General features: G+C 34.2%; 1 protein-coding gene across 3 annotated transcripts in view; it reads right to left on the bottom strand.

The window, feature by feature from the left end:
* Positions 1-15244, bottom strand: part of LOC123526327 (contactin-like) — a 62210-nt gene extending 46966 nt beyond the window's left edge. The window contains exons 1-2 of one of the 3 annotated variants that reach the window (XM_045305426.2): positions 14960-15243; positions 14555-14617 (exon numbers count right to left, since the gene is read on the bottom strand). Coding sequence is in view for 2 of the 3 variants with exons in the window: in XM_045305424.2 (XP_045161359.2) it covers positions 14960-15035 (76 nt within the window). In the remaining variant the exon portion in view is untranslated. Of the gene's footprint in view, positions 1-13789; positions 13821-14554; positions 14618-14959 lie in introns of those variants that run through there. The other 2 variants (XM_045305424.2, XM_045305425.2) reach the window with 2 other exon arrangements.
* Between the last annotated feature and the right edge of the window lie 2576 nt (positions 15245-17820).

Here is a 17820-nt window from a genome sequence, read left to right as displayed (position 1 = left end):
ATATTGGACGGGGCAAAGACTTTGGCTCAAAAATGATAAAAGCCATTACGTTATAACTGTCCATTATATAGAAGAATGTAGCAGAAGAGTCGTAACGCGCCGAAACTGTCCATTTTTTCACATAACGGACAGTGTTATGCCTTTCTTTGACCGAAAATATTGTCCTCGTGAAAAAAGTCAATATTTTCGTGATTTTCTAATATTGCGGAGTTATTGTCTTCTTTACGGTAAAGGTAGTTGGGCGACGCTAAAATTAAATTGCATAAACATGTTTAACGTTGACGTTATTCAATGTTGACTCTTAGAAAGCTTTAAAATAAATCTTGTTTTGTTATACAAATGTAATTGGATGATTAAAAGTGCTTTTACAACACCTAAATTATACTTAGCTTTACGTAAAGGAGAATAGTCGAAAACTGTCCATTATGTAAAAGATCGAATGAATAAATCGAGGTGCATCGTATCGAGATACTAGAAGTCTATTCTTTCACATCATTTAATTGTAAGAGGTTTTTCTCTTACTTAAAACATGGTCCTCACGAAAATGTAAATGAGCCGCGCCATGAGAAAACCAACATAGTGGGTTTGCGACCAGCATGGATCCAGATCAGGATCCATGCTGTTCGCTTTTAAAGCCTATTGGAATTGGAGAAACTGTTAGCGAACAGCATGGATCCTGACCAGACTGCGCGGATGCGCAGGCTGGTCTGGATACATGCTGGTCGCAAACCCACTATGTTGGTTTTCTCATGGCGCGGCTCAAATGTTTTCTTCGTGATAGTATAGAATTTTGGAGTTAAACTCCTCTTTAAGGCAAAGACAATTCCTTGATTTCAGACGGACCTAAAATTAAATTGCATATAATGGTTCATTGCAATCAAAAGCTTTTTAACACTGGTGATATATTCAGTGCTGATTCTTAGAAAAAGTTTATTAAAATAAATCTCGTTCTGTTATACTTTAATGTTTTAAAGTGCCTTTACAAAACTTAGATTAAATTTGGCCTTATGATATATGCATCTATATTTGCACGTGCAAATTTCATGCTGAATTACAGTTTTATATATATGTAAGTAATTCAGTACAATAATGGGCCAGGTGAACCTCCAACATAAAACTTAAGAAGAATTTAAGCAATGACATCTAAAGTCATTTGGTTTTCACAAAACAAAAAGTTGAATTTTGACGGAAAAAGCTAGAAAGTGGCTCGCTTAGTTTTTGTTATGGGAGGGCAGGGATGCAATCTAAAGAGGTTTGCCATTGAAAAGGGGTCTATGAACGTTTATATTACTACCTCAATATTAGAGAAATGTCCACATAATCCACATGCAAATTTTGTCATCACTCGTTATTACCACCAAAGAAGCAATCTGAATTATTCTGCCTAAAATGAATATAAACATATATCCAGTCCCTGGAATAGTTCCAGTGTTAAGGTATCTTGATGACATTCGTTTCAAATACGCTCAACTGGCTCAGTTACCCAAAGTTTCCTTAACTGTTAAAACTCATTTTGGTATTTAGGGAGAAGCGACGGTTCTTTGCGTGTCATTGAGCTCTTTTTGTTCATTAAAGAAGGCCGCAGCCTAGTAGTGCGCTATGGCGTTTGTAAGCCAGTTTTTGATTGGTCACTTTTCATAAACAAACCGACAAGTTGTTTTAGGTTGCTGACTTGCTCTAAATCCTATTGTAACACTGTCTCGCCGAGGCGAGCCAGCATTAAGTAGTAAACATAAAGTCTATAGTATACGGTGAAATTGCACACTGGTAAGCGTTCAATAATTAGTGCCTGTTGTGGCAACATTGTACACATACTGCATGCAAAAGATAAATCTGCAGCATTGGAAAAATAATGAAAATAAGGTTTATGTAGATAATGTTGCCTTCTTTCGTTTTCGTTCAAAATGCATTACCAGGTGCATTTCTGCGATACTTTTCTAGCGTGATTTAGGAGTATACAATGATTCTAATGGTGTAAATCTGTAAATACCTTTGACCTATTCTTTGATTTTCACCTCGATACATCAGATTGTTACTTGACTAGTCCAGTCCCTGCTAACTTTTTATTCTTAAAGTATCCATGGACAGTTAAAAGTTAATAAGGGATTATTACATTACAGTTGGGCGATATCGGTATCCTATCTAATGTACAAAACTGAAATCGGAGTACTTCACAACTGTGTTTCAAATGCGCATAACAAAGGAACTGTATCGGAATGCCACATTTACTTTAGTGACCTGTTTTAAAATTTGCAGTTTTAGTCTATACTCCACTTAAATATTGCAAATATCATAAAATGTTGTTTCCCCTTGCACAGCGAGACAGATTATGCCACGACATGAAATTGTTTTAAACCTACACATAACTTATTTTATTTACTATGCCTACGCTAATATGAAATGAAAATGCTCTATATCAGTTACTCAACAATTTAATATTTGTTCACAGCAAGACTGTATGATTTTTCACCATGGCGAGACAATGGCAAAATATTTCCCTAGCAAGACATTGCCCTAGCAAGGCAATGGTAAACATTACCCTAGAAAGACAATGGCAAAACATTTTTTGCAAGACAATAACAAAACATTGTCTTTTCAAGTTAATGGCAAAACATTGTCCTTGCTAGGCAATGGCAAAACATTGCCCTTTCAAGACAATGGCAACACATCACAACAACAAAACATTTTTTCTGAGTAAGATTACCGTGCATGTATAAGCAATAATTACAATTGTTAGTAAACATGTTGAAGGAAACTGGTTAGAAAAAAAAGAGAACATACATTTCATTTCAAATGGTTTCCCACCATGGCGAGACAATGGCAAAATATTTCCCTAGAAAGGCAAAAGCGAGACATTGCCCTTGCAAGGTAATGACAAAATATTATCCTGGCAAGAAAATGGCAAGACATTTCTCCAATAAAACACTTTTTCTGAGTAAGATTACCGTGCATGTATTAGCACAAAATTACAAATGTAAGTGAACAAGTTGAAGGGAACAGGACACGATTTAAATTATACATATTTCATTTCAAATGGTTTTTCACCATTGGGAGGCAATGCAAAACATTTTCCTAGTAAGGTAATAGCAAGGCATTGCCCTAGCAAGGCAATGGTAAGCATTGTCCTAGCAAGGCAATGGCAAAACATTGTCCTTGCAAGGCAACGGCAAAACATTGTCCTTGCAAGGCGATGGCAAAGAAGTGCTCTTGCAAGGCAATGGCAAACCATTGTCATTACAACGCAATGGCAAAACATTTTTCTTACGAGGCAATGGCAAAACATTGTCCGAGCAAGGCAATAGCAAAACACTGCATGTGCAAGGCAATGACAAAACATTGCCCTTGCAAAGCAATGGAACAACACTGCCCTTTCAAAACAATGGCAAAACATTGTCCTTGCAAGACGTTGGCAAAATATTGCCCCAGCAAAACATTTTTCTGAGTATGACTACCGTACATGTATTAGCACAAAACTACAATTCTTTTATAAACAAGGGATGACGCCCAAGTTCACCATATGTTGCAGCGTTGTTTGCACTCTGTTTCACGCCAAGTATGGTTTTACAAAATTTAAGATGGACTCTTTCAAGATCTTTAGACTTTGAAGTAATAATGTCCTTCTGAAATTTACTTCTCAGCGACATTATGGCAGAAAATTGACCTATGATTGTTGGTAAAAGCTGTACACCTCTAGATTTGCATTGAATTGTTCGCATCTTAGAAAATACTTCCAGCAATTTGAAGGTGCAATACCCAGAAAGTATGAGGTAACTTCGTACGTTTTAGACTCTTTTAATCTATAAATATACTCTTTCAATAGATGATACGATACCATTAGAATATGTTCTTAAATAATATTGGTTTATCAATTTTCGATATCTAATACGATTCGCTTTTTTAAAAGTTTTGAAAATGTCATGTTTATCTCGAGGAATGTCTCCTCAAATTTAAAGGTCACCCATTTGAGGTTTATTCTAAAGAAGCGAGTTAGAGTAGAGATGATTTCTTTCGCAGTTTTCCAAAAAACAAGTCTTGATAGTAAGATTAAGGTGACTGACATTAAAAAACAACTTTGGTATGCAAAGGTCCTAGACGACCTTAAGAAGTCAGTAAGCCAAAACATTTGAAATATGGAGCGGTTAAACATGACGTTCAAGTACAAAACTAACTACAGGCAGTAAAGTGTATGAACCTGTAACAAAAACAGAAACAATAGTATGGTTTCTAGTAGCTTTGGATCTCTAGAGCATTTTGCTTTATTTGGAAATCTGGAGTGTTCGTGTATTGGGTCGTAAATTAAGAGTTGGTGTCGTCAAGGAAGTGTTGGTGCTTTGAATTACAAGAGATTTAACAAAACGTTTAAAGTCTGCGGACAAATGACAAATAGCGCTTTGCTTTTGAACATTACTAAAACGGAAGAGCTGTTGGTGTTCAGAGTTTTGGAAAAACGTATTTTTTTCGAGGCTAGTGCAGGCAGCATTAGGGCTGCAAGAGTTTCTTGTAAAATATACGAGGAAAATATCCAGTTGGGAAAGACAGGTTCCAAGAAGCTAGCCCGTTCAAACCCTAACTCTATAGCAGACTATGTATCTATTTCCAAGTACATAATCAACATATAATCAAAATTCATTTGTAAAAGACGTATGGAAAACGAGTACCGAATGAAAAGAAGAGAGGAACATGGTGGGTAGCAAAATCACACCGAGGAGTTAAAACTGGTCAAGATAAAGGGAAAAGGAAAAGTAAGCTTTATTAAATGTAGCATATAATTAACATACAACACGAGCTAGACAGCTCTTTTGCGATAAACTAGGTATCTTTTAATAGTGCTTAATCTACCTCCTTTTACAACGCTTTAAATGCTAAGTGTTCCAGGAACATTTTAACGTCTTTAGCACATGACGCGGCCAAGGATCAGACCCGAGAACGTGTACTCTAAGCGGACAATGGTTAATAATGCGTATACCACAACACGTTGAAGTTTTACCTGCTCCCGATGAAAGACATGCTATAGAGATTTACCCTAAGCCTTCTTTACGCAAGGGAAACAATCTAATTATATGGTGAAATTGTTGGGTGAACACCGTTTCTTAATCCTAATCCTGCCCATGTTATATCAGTGCAAAGGAAAAGTAACCTATCTATGATAAATGCCATGTATGATTACACAGTTATGCATCTAACAGTCTTGAAATTAATTTCTTCGATTTTCTCATATTTCTAGATATTTTTCCAATACTTTGACCATATGTATGGGTAGTTGAGATTGTTCTCTTTCCAGCAGTAGCCTTTTCAACATATTTCACCTTGTGAAATTCTGTGGGTTTTGACTTTTTAAAAAAAATCGTCTGTTTGTTGACAAATTTCACCACAAAAAATGTCCTACTTTCCCCAGGGCAATCAATTATTTGATTTTTACATAGTTTTGTATTCAGGTTGCTAATTCATGTGGCAAGTATGCATGCTTTTTTCATGATTAGAGGTAAAAAGTGGGTAGTTTGAATGAGGTACTAGGTCAATTGTCACCTAAGCCTATAAAGTCTTTGCGGAGTTGTCTCCAATTTTTCCAAATATTTCATCCGGGATCATTTTTTTCAGCTCAAATAACTCTTTTTCAAGAAATAATATTTTAATAATATTTTCAGCCCTCGTATTCTGATGCAGTTAACTTCACATACATATAATATAGATATAGATTATTTTCAGTTACAATGCCTACATGCTATGTATAAGAAAAATTAACGCATCACAAAACATTGCAGAAGACAGCCTTACGAGAATAACAAGAGAAATACTATTAACGACCGAATGAAGCTGCTAAGAAACCAACAAGACAATCATAACAATAAAGCAATTGATATTTGGGTGCGGTCCTGTATTCTGGCTAGAGATTTAGATTTCTGACAATGCACCAATGCTGACATTTATAGAATATGGCGAATAACACATTTAGACTTGTCCCTTTTATTGGTCAAATATCACCACACACCAAAACATTTACAGATATTATTATTATTATACCAGATTTATATAGCGCCCTTTTCATGATAAACACGTTCAAAGGCGCTTCACATATAGCAAACGCAGCCACGCAGGGCGCGAAATTTATCCTCTGCAAGTACAGACACAGAGCGATCTGACCAGAGGGACAGAGTGAGATAAAGCCCCCAGAACAGAGAGAGAGAATTCATAGATAAGACTCGTCCGGCTAACTTAGCCTAGCTCTTTGCGAATAGACAGTTTGGTTCTTTAACGTGCCCGGCGTATAGCACCGATACACGCGAAGCTATCTTTCCTGGAAAGAACCAGTACAGGCCTCTAAGTTAGGTGGGAGACACTCAAGAGCATCTCAGAAATTTCCAGTGCCTGGACCGGGATTCGAACCCCTGACCTCTGGATTGACAGTCAAGCGCGTTACCACTAGACCACCGGCCCACCTTTAATAACCGATATCTAGACCAGTTGCAACGGAAATTTTTTCACAGTCAGCTAAATTTGAAAAAAAAATGTTATACTGAATTAGTAACACGCGCTTGTTGGTTGTGCTTTCTTGTTTTAACCTACTGCTTCCATAGACTTCATGAAAATCATTCTGGTAATAGACATTTACGGATTAAGTCTACGTGGACTGTGGACACCTAAGGCGATAGATTTTTCAAGGGGACCGTCTCAACATAGTTTAATTATATTATGCGCGATATGAAAAAGAGTTTATAACGGCAATAGGGTTTGAGTTATTATATCATCACTATGCGGTAGGTGTTATAAATTTGGATGTGCCTGTTTTTAGCTCGACTTTTCGAAGAAAAAGTAGAGCTATTGCACTCGCTCCGGCGTCGGCGTCGGCGTCTCCGTTGGGTAAAAATTTTTGATAAAGTCAAATATCTCTGTTACTGTCAAAGCTATTGACATGAAACTTACAATACTTATTTACTATCAAAGTCTACACAAGGAAGAACAATCCCCATAACTCTGATTGAATTTTTACAGAATTATGCCCCTTTTTAATTTAGCAGTTTTGGTTAAAGTTTTTGAAAAAGGCAGATATCTCTGTTACTATCGAAGCTATTGACTTGACACTTAAAATAGTTATTTACCATCAAAGGCTTCACCAGGAGAAACTATTCGTATAACTCTGTTTAATTTTGATAGAATTATGCCCCTTTTTAATTTAGAATTATTGGTTAAAGTTTGTGATAAAGTCAAATATCTCTGTTACTATCAAAGCTATTGAGTTGAAACTTAAAATAGTTATTTACTATCGAAGTCTACACAAGAAAGAACAAACCCCACAACTCTGATTTGAATTTTTACAAAAGTATGCCCCTTTTTAGTTAAGAATTTTCTGTTAAATTTTATTATAAAGTCAAATATCTCTGTTACTATCAAAGCTACTGACTTGAAACTTAAAATAATTATTTACTATCGAAGTCTACACCAGAAAAAACATGCTGCGTTACCCTAATTTGAATTTTGGTAGAATTATGTCTCTTTTTAACTTAGAATTTTTGTTTAAAATTTTTGATAAAAGTCAAATATCTCTGTTACTATCAAAGCTATTGATTTGAAACTTAAAATACTTATTTACTATCGAAGTCTACACATGGAAAATCAATCCCCATAACTCTGATTTGAATTTTTACAGAATTATGCCCCTTTTTAATTTAGAATTTTCTGTTAATTTTTTTGATCAAGTCAAATACCTTTGTTACAACAAAGCTATTGACTTGAATCTTAAAATACTAATTTACTACACGCGTAGAAACAATCCCCATAACTCTGATTTGAATTTTATTTAAAATAGTTATTTACCATCAAAGGCTTCACCAGGGGAAACTATTCGCATAACTCTGTTTAATTTTGATAGAATTATGCCCCTTTTTAATTTAGAATTTTTGGTCAAAGTTTTTGATAAAGGCAAATATCTCTGTTACTATCGAAGCTATTGACTTGACACTTAAAATAGTTATTTACCATCAACGACTTCACCAGGAGAAACTATCCGCATAACTCTGATTGAATTTTGATAGAATTATGCCCCTTTTTAACTTAGAATTTTTGGTTAAAGTTTTTAATAAAGTCAAATATCTCTGTTACTATCAAGCTATGACTTGAACTTAAATAGTTATTACATCGAACCTACACCAAAAGCAATCCCATAACTCGTTTGGATTTTGACAGAATTGCCTTTATTAATGTACTAATTCAAAAATATATAGTCATTACAGAATACTGTAGAACATTCAATGCAGAATTGAAGTGTTACAAGAGTGTAAGCTCTGTATGGAGGCACTCACGACAACGACTTTCAAGAACCGTACATGTCTGTGCATTCCTTGTGTGTAGAAGAAAACATGTCGGATTGATTGTATAAACTGATAACTGTCAACAAGAAATAAATTTCATTTCATTCATGTTTATGCCATAATACAGTATAAATGGGAAGATTGTTTTTATTTTGATTATTTTCTTATCCTCCGTTCATTTATCTAGTAAAAAAGCTGTCCATCTCTTTGTCCATCCACTACTGACAAATTAAAACAATAAAGTTATACAAATACAAAGTCTTTAACGCTAATACAGAAATAACAAGTGCTCCGCCAAGCGGGGCAATATACGCCCGAAGGATTATATCAGGGGATGGGAGCAAAATTTAAAGAACTTTACTGTTGAAGCCCAAACGAAAAGGACAACAAAGGGAAGATATTCCCCGAAAAACTCTAAGTCCACTAAAATCATTACCAGGTACAGATATGTCAAAATACACCTTAACTTTGCAGGTACCATCCATGTTGTACCACAGAAAAGTGGTATCGGTTTTTTTTCCCTACGGCCAGCAATAAAAATGTTACAAAATAACCTGTTTATAGTAACATAAAAGGGAAGTAATTCAATAAAAGAATATTGTAAGTGAACAAAAAATGGATATGCCAAATAAAACCAAGAGCACCGCAATGCAAAGCAACATAAACACAAAACAAAGTCATGTGACCTTTGACCCCTAAGTGTGACCTTGACCTTGAAGCGAGCCATGCGCTCTGCACGTCGTCTCAATGTGGTAAACATTTGTGCCAAGTTTCTTTAAAATCCTCCAAGCAGTTCAACAGTTACACATCGCACTCGAAACAAAGTTATATGACCTTTGACCCCTAAGTGTGACCTTGATCTTGTATCTAGCCATCCAAAACATGCGCTCTGCACGTCGACTCGATGTGGTGGACATTTGTGCAATGTTTCTTTGAAATCCCTCATACAGATCAAGAGTTACAGAGCGGACACGAAACAAAGTCATATGACCTTGACCCCTAAGTGTGACCTTGACCTTAAAGCAAGCCACCTGATACAGGCACTCTGCACGTCCTCTTGATGTGGATAACATTTGTTTCAAGTTTGTTTAAAATCCTTCAAGGAGCGGAGTCGACACGAAATTGTTAACGGACAGACGGACAGACAGACAAACAGACAGACAGACAGCCAGATGAACACCTTTGGTATCCCAAAATACGTCCCTTCGGGCGTATAATAGCAACAAAGGAATGGAGACGCAAGATATTACGTTTTCTACAGTTTTCACAATGTTTTACCTGCTGACCTACATTTTGATCCCAACTGACCTAGTTTAGATTTTTTCATGTTGGACGACGACGACGATGGAATACGGATACATTGCGATCAGACTAGCTCATCTTTTCAACTTTGTCGCAGATGCGCAACTTATAATATTGAAAAACATTTCAGGAAAGTGTTATGACGCTAGATCAAATACTTTTTGCGATATGTATAACAAAACATTTCTCTGGCGAACAGACGGACGGACAGACAAATCCAAATATTATCCTGTGCAGTGGCATATTAAGCCAGACCTTACCATCATTATAGGAAAGTTTTCCTACCAAACATAAATTATAATTATCATGTTGAGACGGTCCCCTTGAAAAATCGATCGTCTTAGGTGTTCACAGTCCACGTGACTTAATCCGTAATAATACAGCTATAATGCAAGATGACAAGCGGACACTTTAGGCGCTCCTTTTCACAACCTAATCCGCTTACTTATTTAGTCAATCTCTTTCAAAAGTCTTTCGTTTGATTCAATGGCTAGGTCAATTATTAAGAAGGCTAATGCTAGATTGGAGTTTTTGTACAGGAAAAGTAAATTCCTTAACTCACATTCTAAAAGGTTATTAACAACATCTCTTATCAAGTGTCATTTTGATTATGGTTGTACAGTTTTGTATAACAGCTTGACTCAGGAACTTAGAAATAAGCTACAGTCCACCCAAAATAAAATGATCAGGTTTGTGTTAGGTTTGGAGGCACGAGCTCATATAGATCAGGGTCATTTTGTCAAGCTGAATTGGTTACCTGTTTCGAAAAGAGTTGATCAGATCATGTTGTGTCATGTATTCAAAATATTTAGTGGTAAAGCACCAGGTTACCTGAAAGAGCATTTCATTCCACTAAGCTCAATTCATAATTATCCCACTAGGTTAAGAGTTTCGGTTAATTCTTCCAATGAATCATTTGCAGACACTGGAAGAGTTTGCCTGCCCAGGTTAAAGGTTTTGGGAAGAGGTCATTTGCATATCAGGGTTGCTCATTATGGAATGAAATGCCACAGCATTTAAGAGAAACTAAGAGTATCCCACATTTTAAGTCCGCTAACAAAGCCCATTTGTGTCTGATGTTTTAGGTCTTTTCCTGTAATACAATAAATTGTCCAATATGAATAAATATCTTGTTGTTTCATTTTTTGGTAATTGTTTCCAAAATATATAGATTTTTTTTCTACATCTTTAATAGTCTGTAGAGAATGATGATAATTCTGTGAAAGGTCAATTTTCTGTCTGTGATAATAATGATCTCAAGCTTAATAGTGCCAATTTTCCTTTCGTTTAATAAAACAGTATCTGTTGTTGTTTCTTGTGTCAGACTACAATGTCATGTTGATAAAGGACCACAATGGAAATAAGGATTAGTTTCCTTTTTTGTGTCATCCTTGTATTCTTATGTTGTGACATGGTTTAATATTTCTTATTTTCCTTCTAATTATATACAGATATTTTTAATCAAAGCTATTTATTTGAATGATATATTATTATTGTAAATCTCTTATTAAAGCAACCTTTTATAATAATCTTATTTACTGAACTTATGACCAGTTTTATCTGTGTTAATACCATTTATCATTTGAGCCGTGCCGTGGGAAAACCAACATAGTGGCTTTGCGACCAGCATGGATCCAGACCAGCCTGTGCATCCGCGCAGTCTGGTCAGGATCTTTGCTGTTCGCTAACAGTTTCTCTAATTCCAATAGGCTTTAAAAGCGAACAGCATGGAGTCTTACCAGACTGCGCGGATGCGCAGGCTGGTCTGGATCCATGCTGGTCGCAAAGCCACTATGTTGGTTTTGTCACGGCACAGCTCATTTAATGAAAAACTTCCATCTTTGTCTTATGTTGTCAAACCAGCTTTATTTTGTTTTATATATGTATATTATGCACCGTGTTATAAAATATTGAAATATGAAATAAATGAATGAAAACACATTGTCTTGGCCTAATACACGCATCTGTCAATTGTAACTAGTAGATACTTGTATTAAACAAAGTGTGGTCGAATTTCAACTAAATAAAAAGATGTGCATCAAGTAGCATACTGTTGCATTAGTTTGTTATATTTATTGTTATTGCTTGTAAACATTATACCCCTGATGAAGGCATTGAAAGCCGAAACTAGTTGGAAATAAATTAAAAACCAGTTTGAAGTGGTTCTTCCATTTTCAATTGTATTATTTGTTATATTTAGAAATTAAACAATTGTCGTGGTCTGATATACGCCTCTGTCAGTTTGTAACTAGATACTTGTATTAAATTTCTCGCTTTTTATGCAAGTGAATTATTTACCATCACGGAAATACAAAAGAAAATATTTATTCTGTGACGGGTCTTTAAACTTTTTCTGGTGTTGGATGATAACTGGTTCTTCCAATATATTGTATGATACATTACTTACCTACAGTTAAAATACATTTTGCTTAGTTAACTACCAAAGCTATGAAACATGTAACTCGAAAAGATTTTGCCCATTTTTATTTTTGCTTTATTGACTAAGGTGCACCTGAGTGGAACAGCTTAGTTCTTTTTATCATGTTTTATTAATATTATGAAGAATGGAATTAAATGTTAATATCTTTACCTATGTATAAAGAGGAGCAATGCAAATTTCCACTTTCGATAAAGGACACATTCATAAACAATAAGTTTTCTGAGATCAAATCATCTGCATGAACATCAGTCAAGTGACAGTTGTTTTGAATGTAGTTTGGTTTTTATGCAAGCACAAATTCGTTCGAAGACAGATATTCTATATGAAGCATTTATTAGTGTTAAAGCCAGGTTGGTCCAGTCACGAGAGTGAGTATTTTAAAAAGACATGAAACAGGAACACATGTTGAAAATAAAACTTAAAACTATTTTTTCCCACAGTGCAAGTCTTCGAGATTATCGACACCACACAACAGTGGTACTTGTATATTTGGGTCTCTGGACCCAAATTTCGGACTGCCACGGGCGAGGTGTGTTTAAATCAACTTCATTGAAAGTTCAAGACAAGAGAGGTAAATTAAAGATGTTTACATGAAAGAAAACATTGGATAGTGCCCACTTCCAAGTTTGTTCAAGTTTGGTCCAAATGCCAATTTTAAGAACGCAGACGGGGTCGTTAAAATGTAAGAGAAATTCAACCCCAAAAGTATAACACATATAATAGGTATAAGTAATTTTTGAATTTTCAGCATGGTCTTCCTGTGCACACTGTCAAATTCTGGGCAACAACAGGAGCAGTGTTGATTGAATCGACCGAAGACGCCCATCAGGCTACCCTCTGTTCAAGAGTTTCATCAGAAATTCTTCCATATAGCAGTGCCTTGTTATTTCAAGTCATCTTTATTTAATCCAATGCTTTCTAGTTTGTTTGTTTTTTTCTCACATAACAGTTTTTAGGGGTTGGGTGCGCGGATTACAAATAACATTTATTCTTTCATCATTTGTACAAAATTTTATCCTATTTTAATCTCTGTTCATTTAACTACAAACTGTTTATGCCAGTAAGAATTAATTTGTTTATAATACATTACTTTCATTCATGCCTTTTTACTTCACACTCAATGTTAGGACGAATTTTACATCATTATATTATAGGACCATATGTTAGACTATGTTATCCTCTTTAAATAAGGGGCGATAAAAGTTTTTATTATTATTATTATTATTATTATAATTATTATCTATGTTGACGTTGTGATTATCTGTTCATCGTTTGACATTAAATTTATGTCATCGACATTTTTATTACTTACCTGAGAAATAAAGCAAGTAAGTGAGAAGATGAAGAAAAGTAAATCCGGAATAGATGATGAATTTCTTTGCAAATATCCATAACAGTTCTATTGTCATGAAATACTAGCATTTGTTTCCATTTAGGAATACTTAGAATATTCAATATGAAAAAAGCAATGTTTAACAAAATAATAATCATGCAAATATATGCGTTTTGCGTAATAATTGTAACAGGGTGTCATTTTTGTGTAATGTTTTGTTTAAGGTAACTTGACATGGACAACCAAGATGGCGTCACGAAATTGAGGGTGGTCACATTTTTTACTCGTGTAGACCATATGCTGCTACAGAGGTCTAAAGATGCATTTTAATCATTTAATACACACATATACAATTGTAAAAATGCATTTAATTTATAAAATTATAAAATCAAATGTTCTGAAACTCACCATGAAAACTAGTCATTTTTTGTGCACATTTTGCGGAAAAATTACATATCCAAAATGAAAATAATTTATAACCTCCTATCTTTGAATATGTCCTTCAGGTGCTCCACCTATGAACAAAAGAACTTATCTATTGAGTTTCATGCTATTTGCTCTGGAATTTAATGGGTAAATTAGAAATTTCAATATTTTACACCCTAAAAAGTTGAAGCCTGCCTGCAGTATGAGGGTCATTAAAAACATTCCAAGTACATGTAAGTTTTTTTGTTCTTATTTCTGAGACTTTACATCCTCATATATTTAGAGTTTTGAGTGCTGTGTTCATTTCTTAGTAATTCTACATTGTTTGTATTTAAATTTTATAAAACGTTTACAATATTTTCAATCTGTGTCCTAGTTCAAATATGCTTGCTACTGTTTGAATAACCCTCAATTTCAAAACTTCACTGACTTGCATGGAAATCTCATGGAAAGCATGTGTCTTAGGCCATACTAAATTAATGTATGTTTAATGTAATTGATAAGTACATTTCCTTGCTTTTTCTGTTGTCTCCCAAACAATAGAGAGCCAGTTTAGATGAGGATTTCTGCATTTGAACATGCAAGGGTCATAAACACAATGTAATATACCCCAAATCAGCTATGTTTGGGTTCGCTTTCTGTTCATAGGACTGGGTGAGTTTTACGATAAACATATTTTTGGAATTGCATAGCCCCTTGTTACTCAATTTATTTGCAACAAAATATTGAAATTTATAATTTACTTACCAAATTACAGAGCAAATGGCATAAAAGTCAGTGAATAAGTTCTCTTGTTCATAGGTGGAGCACCTGAAGGACATATTTAAAGATATGAGGATATAAATTATTTTCAGTTTGGATGCATAACTTTTCCGCAAAATGTGCACAAAAATTGACTAGTTTTCATGGTGAGTTTCAGAACATTTGATTTTATAATTTTATACATTAAATGCATTTTTACAATTGTATACGTGTGTATTAAATGATTAAAATGCATCTTTAGACCTCTGTAGCAGCATATCATCTATACGAGTAAATAATGTGACCACCCCCAATATCGTGACGCCATCTTGGTTGTCCATGTCAAGTTACCTTAATTTTGAACAAATAAGTAATAATCGTCGAACATAATGTAAAGAAAATAATAAATACCTGTTGATAAAAACTGTTCTTCAGTGCCATGTAATATTCCAAGCAATATAATTGATGTTAAGTAAAATTTCTTCATATTTTAATCATTTTTAAGTTTTAAACATTCAAGTATGTCATAAGGTTACATGTGCACGCGGATTTGTTCAATTCACATTCATTGATGCGCAGTACATAAGGATAGCTAAATATAACAGAAATACTTTACTGCACGATCTACCCGCAACCGGAAGGAGTTATATTTACAGTAACTTAAAGATATGTTAAACAAAATACGAACAATTACATCGTGGTATCTATGCTAAGTTAAAATTAACATGTGCGTTTCTTACATTTCAAAATAGTAAACACCTGATACGTATAACTTGACAAAAAATTTAAATGAATATATACTACCACTAAACTTTATACAAATGATTGTGAATTCAAATACAATTGTAAATGCAGCTCTTAAAGGCGTATGCCAGAGTCTCTGTATAGGAGATCGGCGAATTTTTTCCAATAACCGAATTTCTTCAAACTTTGGATATTGAAGGACAATCATCTAAGAAACAAAGATATGCAATAAAAGTCATAGGTCACCAGTACTGCAAAAGAGTTATCTGCCCTTGAAAACGGCATTTTTGACTTTTATTGCATATTTTTGTTTCTTAGATGATTGTCCTTTTATATCCAAAGTTTGAAGAAATTCTATTACTTGGGAAAAATTTCGTCCATCTCATATACAGAGTCTCTAGCATACGCCTTTAAAATACATTGACTTTATTCAATTTGTCATGTTAAACTCATTTGATTTCTTCGTTTTAAGCTTTTACCTTCAAATAATGTATTTTAGTTAAAGATGTGCATTAGATATCTTCATATCTTTTTATTATATAATTAACTCTTCCTGTAACCAATTCGAAATAATAAGTTTCCAAATATAACCTTTCTTTTTTTTTTTTTTTTTGATTGGGGGCAGTCTTTTTAAGAAAAGTCAAACTGCATGCAGGAGTTGCTTCCCTTCAACTTCAGAAATATCTATCTATAGGTAACGAAGATCATTGCGTAGAAGATTGAAGAAAAGAATTATTATTTTATTGGTCCGATTTCTTTATTTCTAAATACTTATGCGGCATTATCGTTAATTTAACGTATTTAAACGCACAATAACCGAAAATTGCTTTTATAAAACATTCACCAACAAGAAATATCTTTAAAAATGATGGTCGGCGAAATGTAATAAGGAAAGAAGTTCATGAATTTTTCATCTAACATTCATCTTTCATCTAACATTTTTCAAATTGCAAAACTAAATACCGCACTTTAACAATTAAAATGGTTCTCTTTTAAGTTTTCGCAAAGGTTTCGTAGGGTTGCAATTTTGTTTCGTTTATCCCTAGACGAATAATTACAGCAGTAGTTTGATGAAGATTCATGAAGCGGTTCATGAGAAGAGGTCATTAAACGTGTTTATATTTTTAGCTAAATTGGTCCCTATCCCCATTTGTAACAAAATAGCAGGAGACCATACGATATTGTTACACATCGAGATTGATAAAAATCCATTACATTTTAGTGGTTAATGCGAAGAAAGGCATATCTACTTTTAGCTATAGTGGTCCCTAATAGGGCCCAAGTTCCTATATAAATAAATTTGGAAGAGGACCTTATAATTATGCTCCAGACCAAGTATGACAAAGATCCACCAAGCTGTTCATGAGACGCTGTATAAAGGCATTTCTAGTTTTAGCTCTAGCAGCCCCTAAAAGGGGTTAAATGTCCCAGCTGAACAAAGTTGGCTGCGGGCCTAATAAAGATGCTACAAATCAAGTTTGATTAGAATACATGAGAAAAAAATCAATTAAAGGATTTTTTTTATTTATTGTTTTTATTTATTTCTAAAATAGGCCAACTGATCCCGCTTTAACAAATGCATATTCGCTATTCATGAATCTTTGGACAATGACGTCACACCTATAAAAAGTGAAGGTCAAGCAAAACATACAATTGTAATTATTTCAATATTTCTGTTTTATAAGCAAAGTTTGACCGTAGTCATATCACATAGATAAACTGTATGCAGCGTACCTTCATTTCAATGTAATGAGATTCAGTCATTATATAGCATATATATAATAAAACAGATTTCAACTGAGTTCAATATTTGCATACCATACTAAAGAAAAATATTCATATATAATAAATCAGTTAAATAATTTATAACAAATATATCAAAGCAAACAAGTACTCATTTTAATATGCAATCTGAATAAGTCACAAAAGCAAGAAACCTTTCCATATACAGACGACAATTGTAACAAGGAAAATCTTTTAAAAAGCACTTCTCTACATAAAAGACTCTTATCACACCCTTATTCATGTGATACGCAGACCGTATTCAGCTCTTTCTTTAATTTGATATATGTTGGTATTTGAACAGGTTTTTATCATATTTATTAAACTTACTTATCATTTTGAGATATATCAATATTCTTGCTAAATATACTGAGCCAAAGTTAGCTTTAAAACTGTGAACTGCGTCGTTTAGGATAAACGCTTTGTCTACATTTCACTCAGCGTAGCACAATCAACAGAGTGAAAGAAATTGACATTCTCGTCCAAGCAGGCAGAGTGTTACATAAATCTTCCATTTTGATAAATTATCTATAATGCGTTATCAAGTAGTTTGATTTGCAAACTGAAGTCACGTGGCATAGGTAACGAAAACGAATTTAGACGGCGTCGCCGAAAAACACACTATGTGCAGTAAGATGCGCATAATGCCACTTTAAAAATCAACGTTTAAAGTAACCATGGCATCCTGTTGAAATATCTTGCTTTTTATCGTAATTACTTAGAAAAGCATTAAATAAAATTATCGT

The sequence above is a fragment of the Mercenaria mercenaria genome, chromosome 14 (genome assembly GCF_021730395.1).
Source record: "Mercenaria mercenaria strain notata chromosome 14, MADL_Memer_1, whole genome shotgun sequence".
Taxonomy (NCBI): Eukaryota; Metazoa; Mollusca; class Bivalvia; order Venerida; family Veneridae; genus Mercenaria; species Mercenaria mercenaria.
The sequence above is the reverse complement of the archived record's forward strand: the minus strand, read 5'-3'. Positions and strand labels throughout refer to the sequence as shown.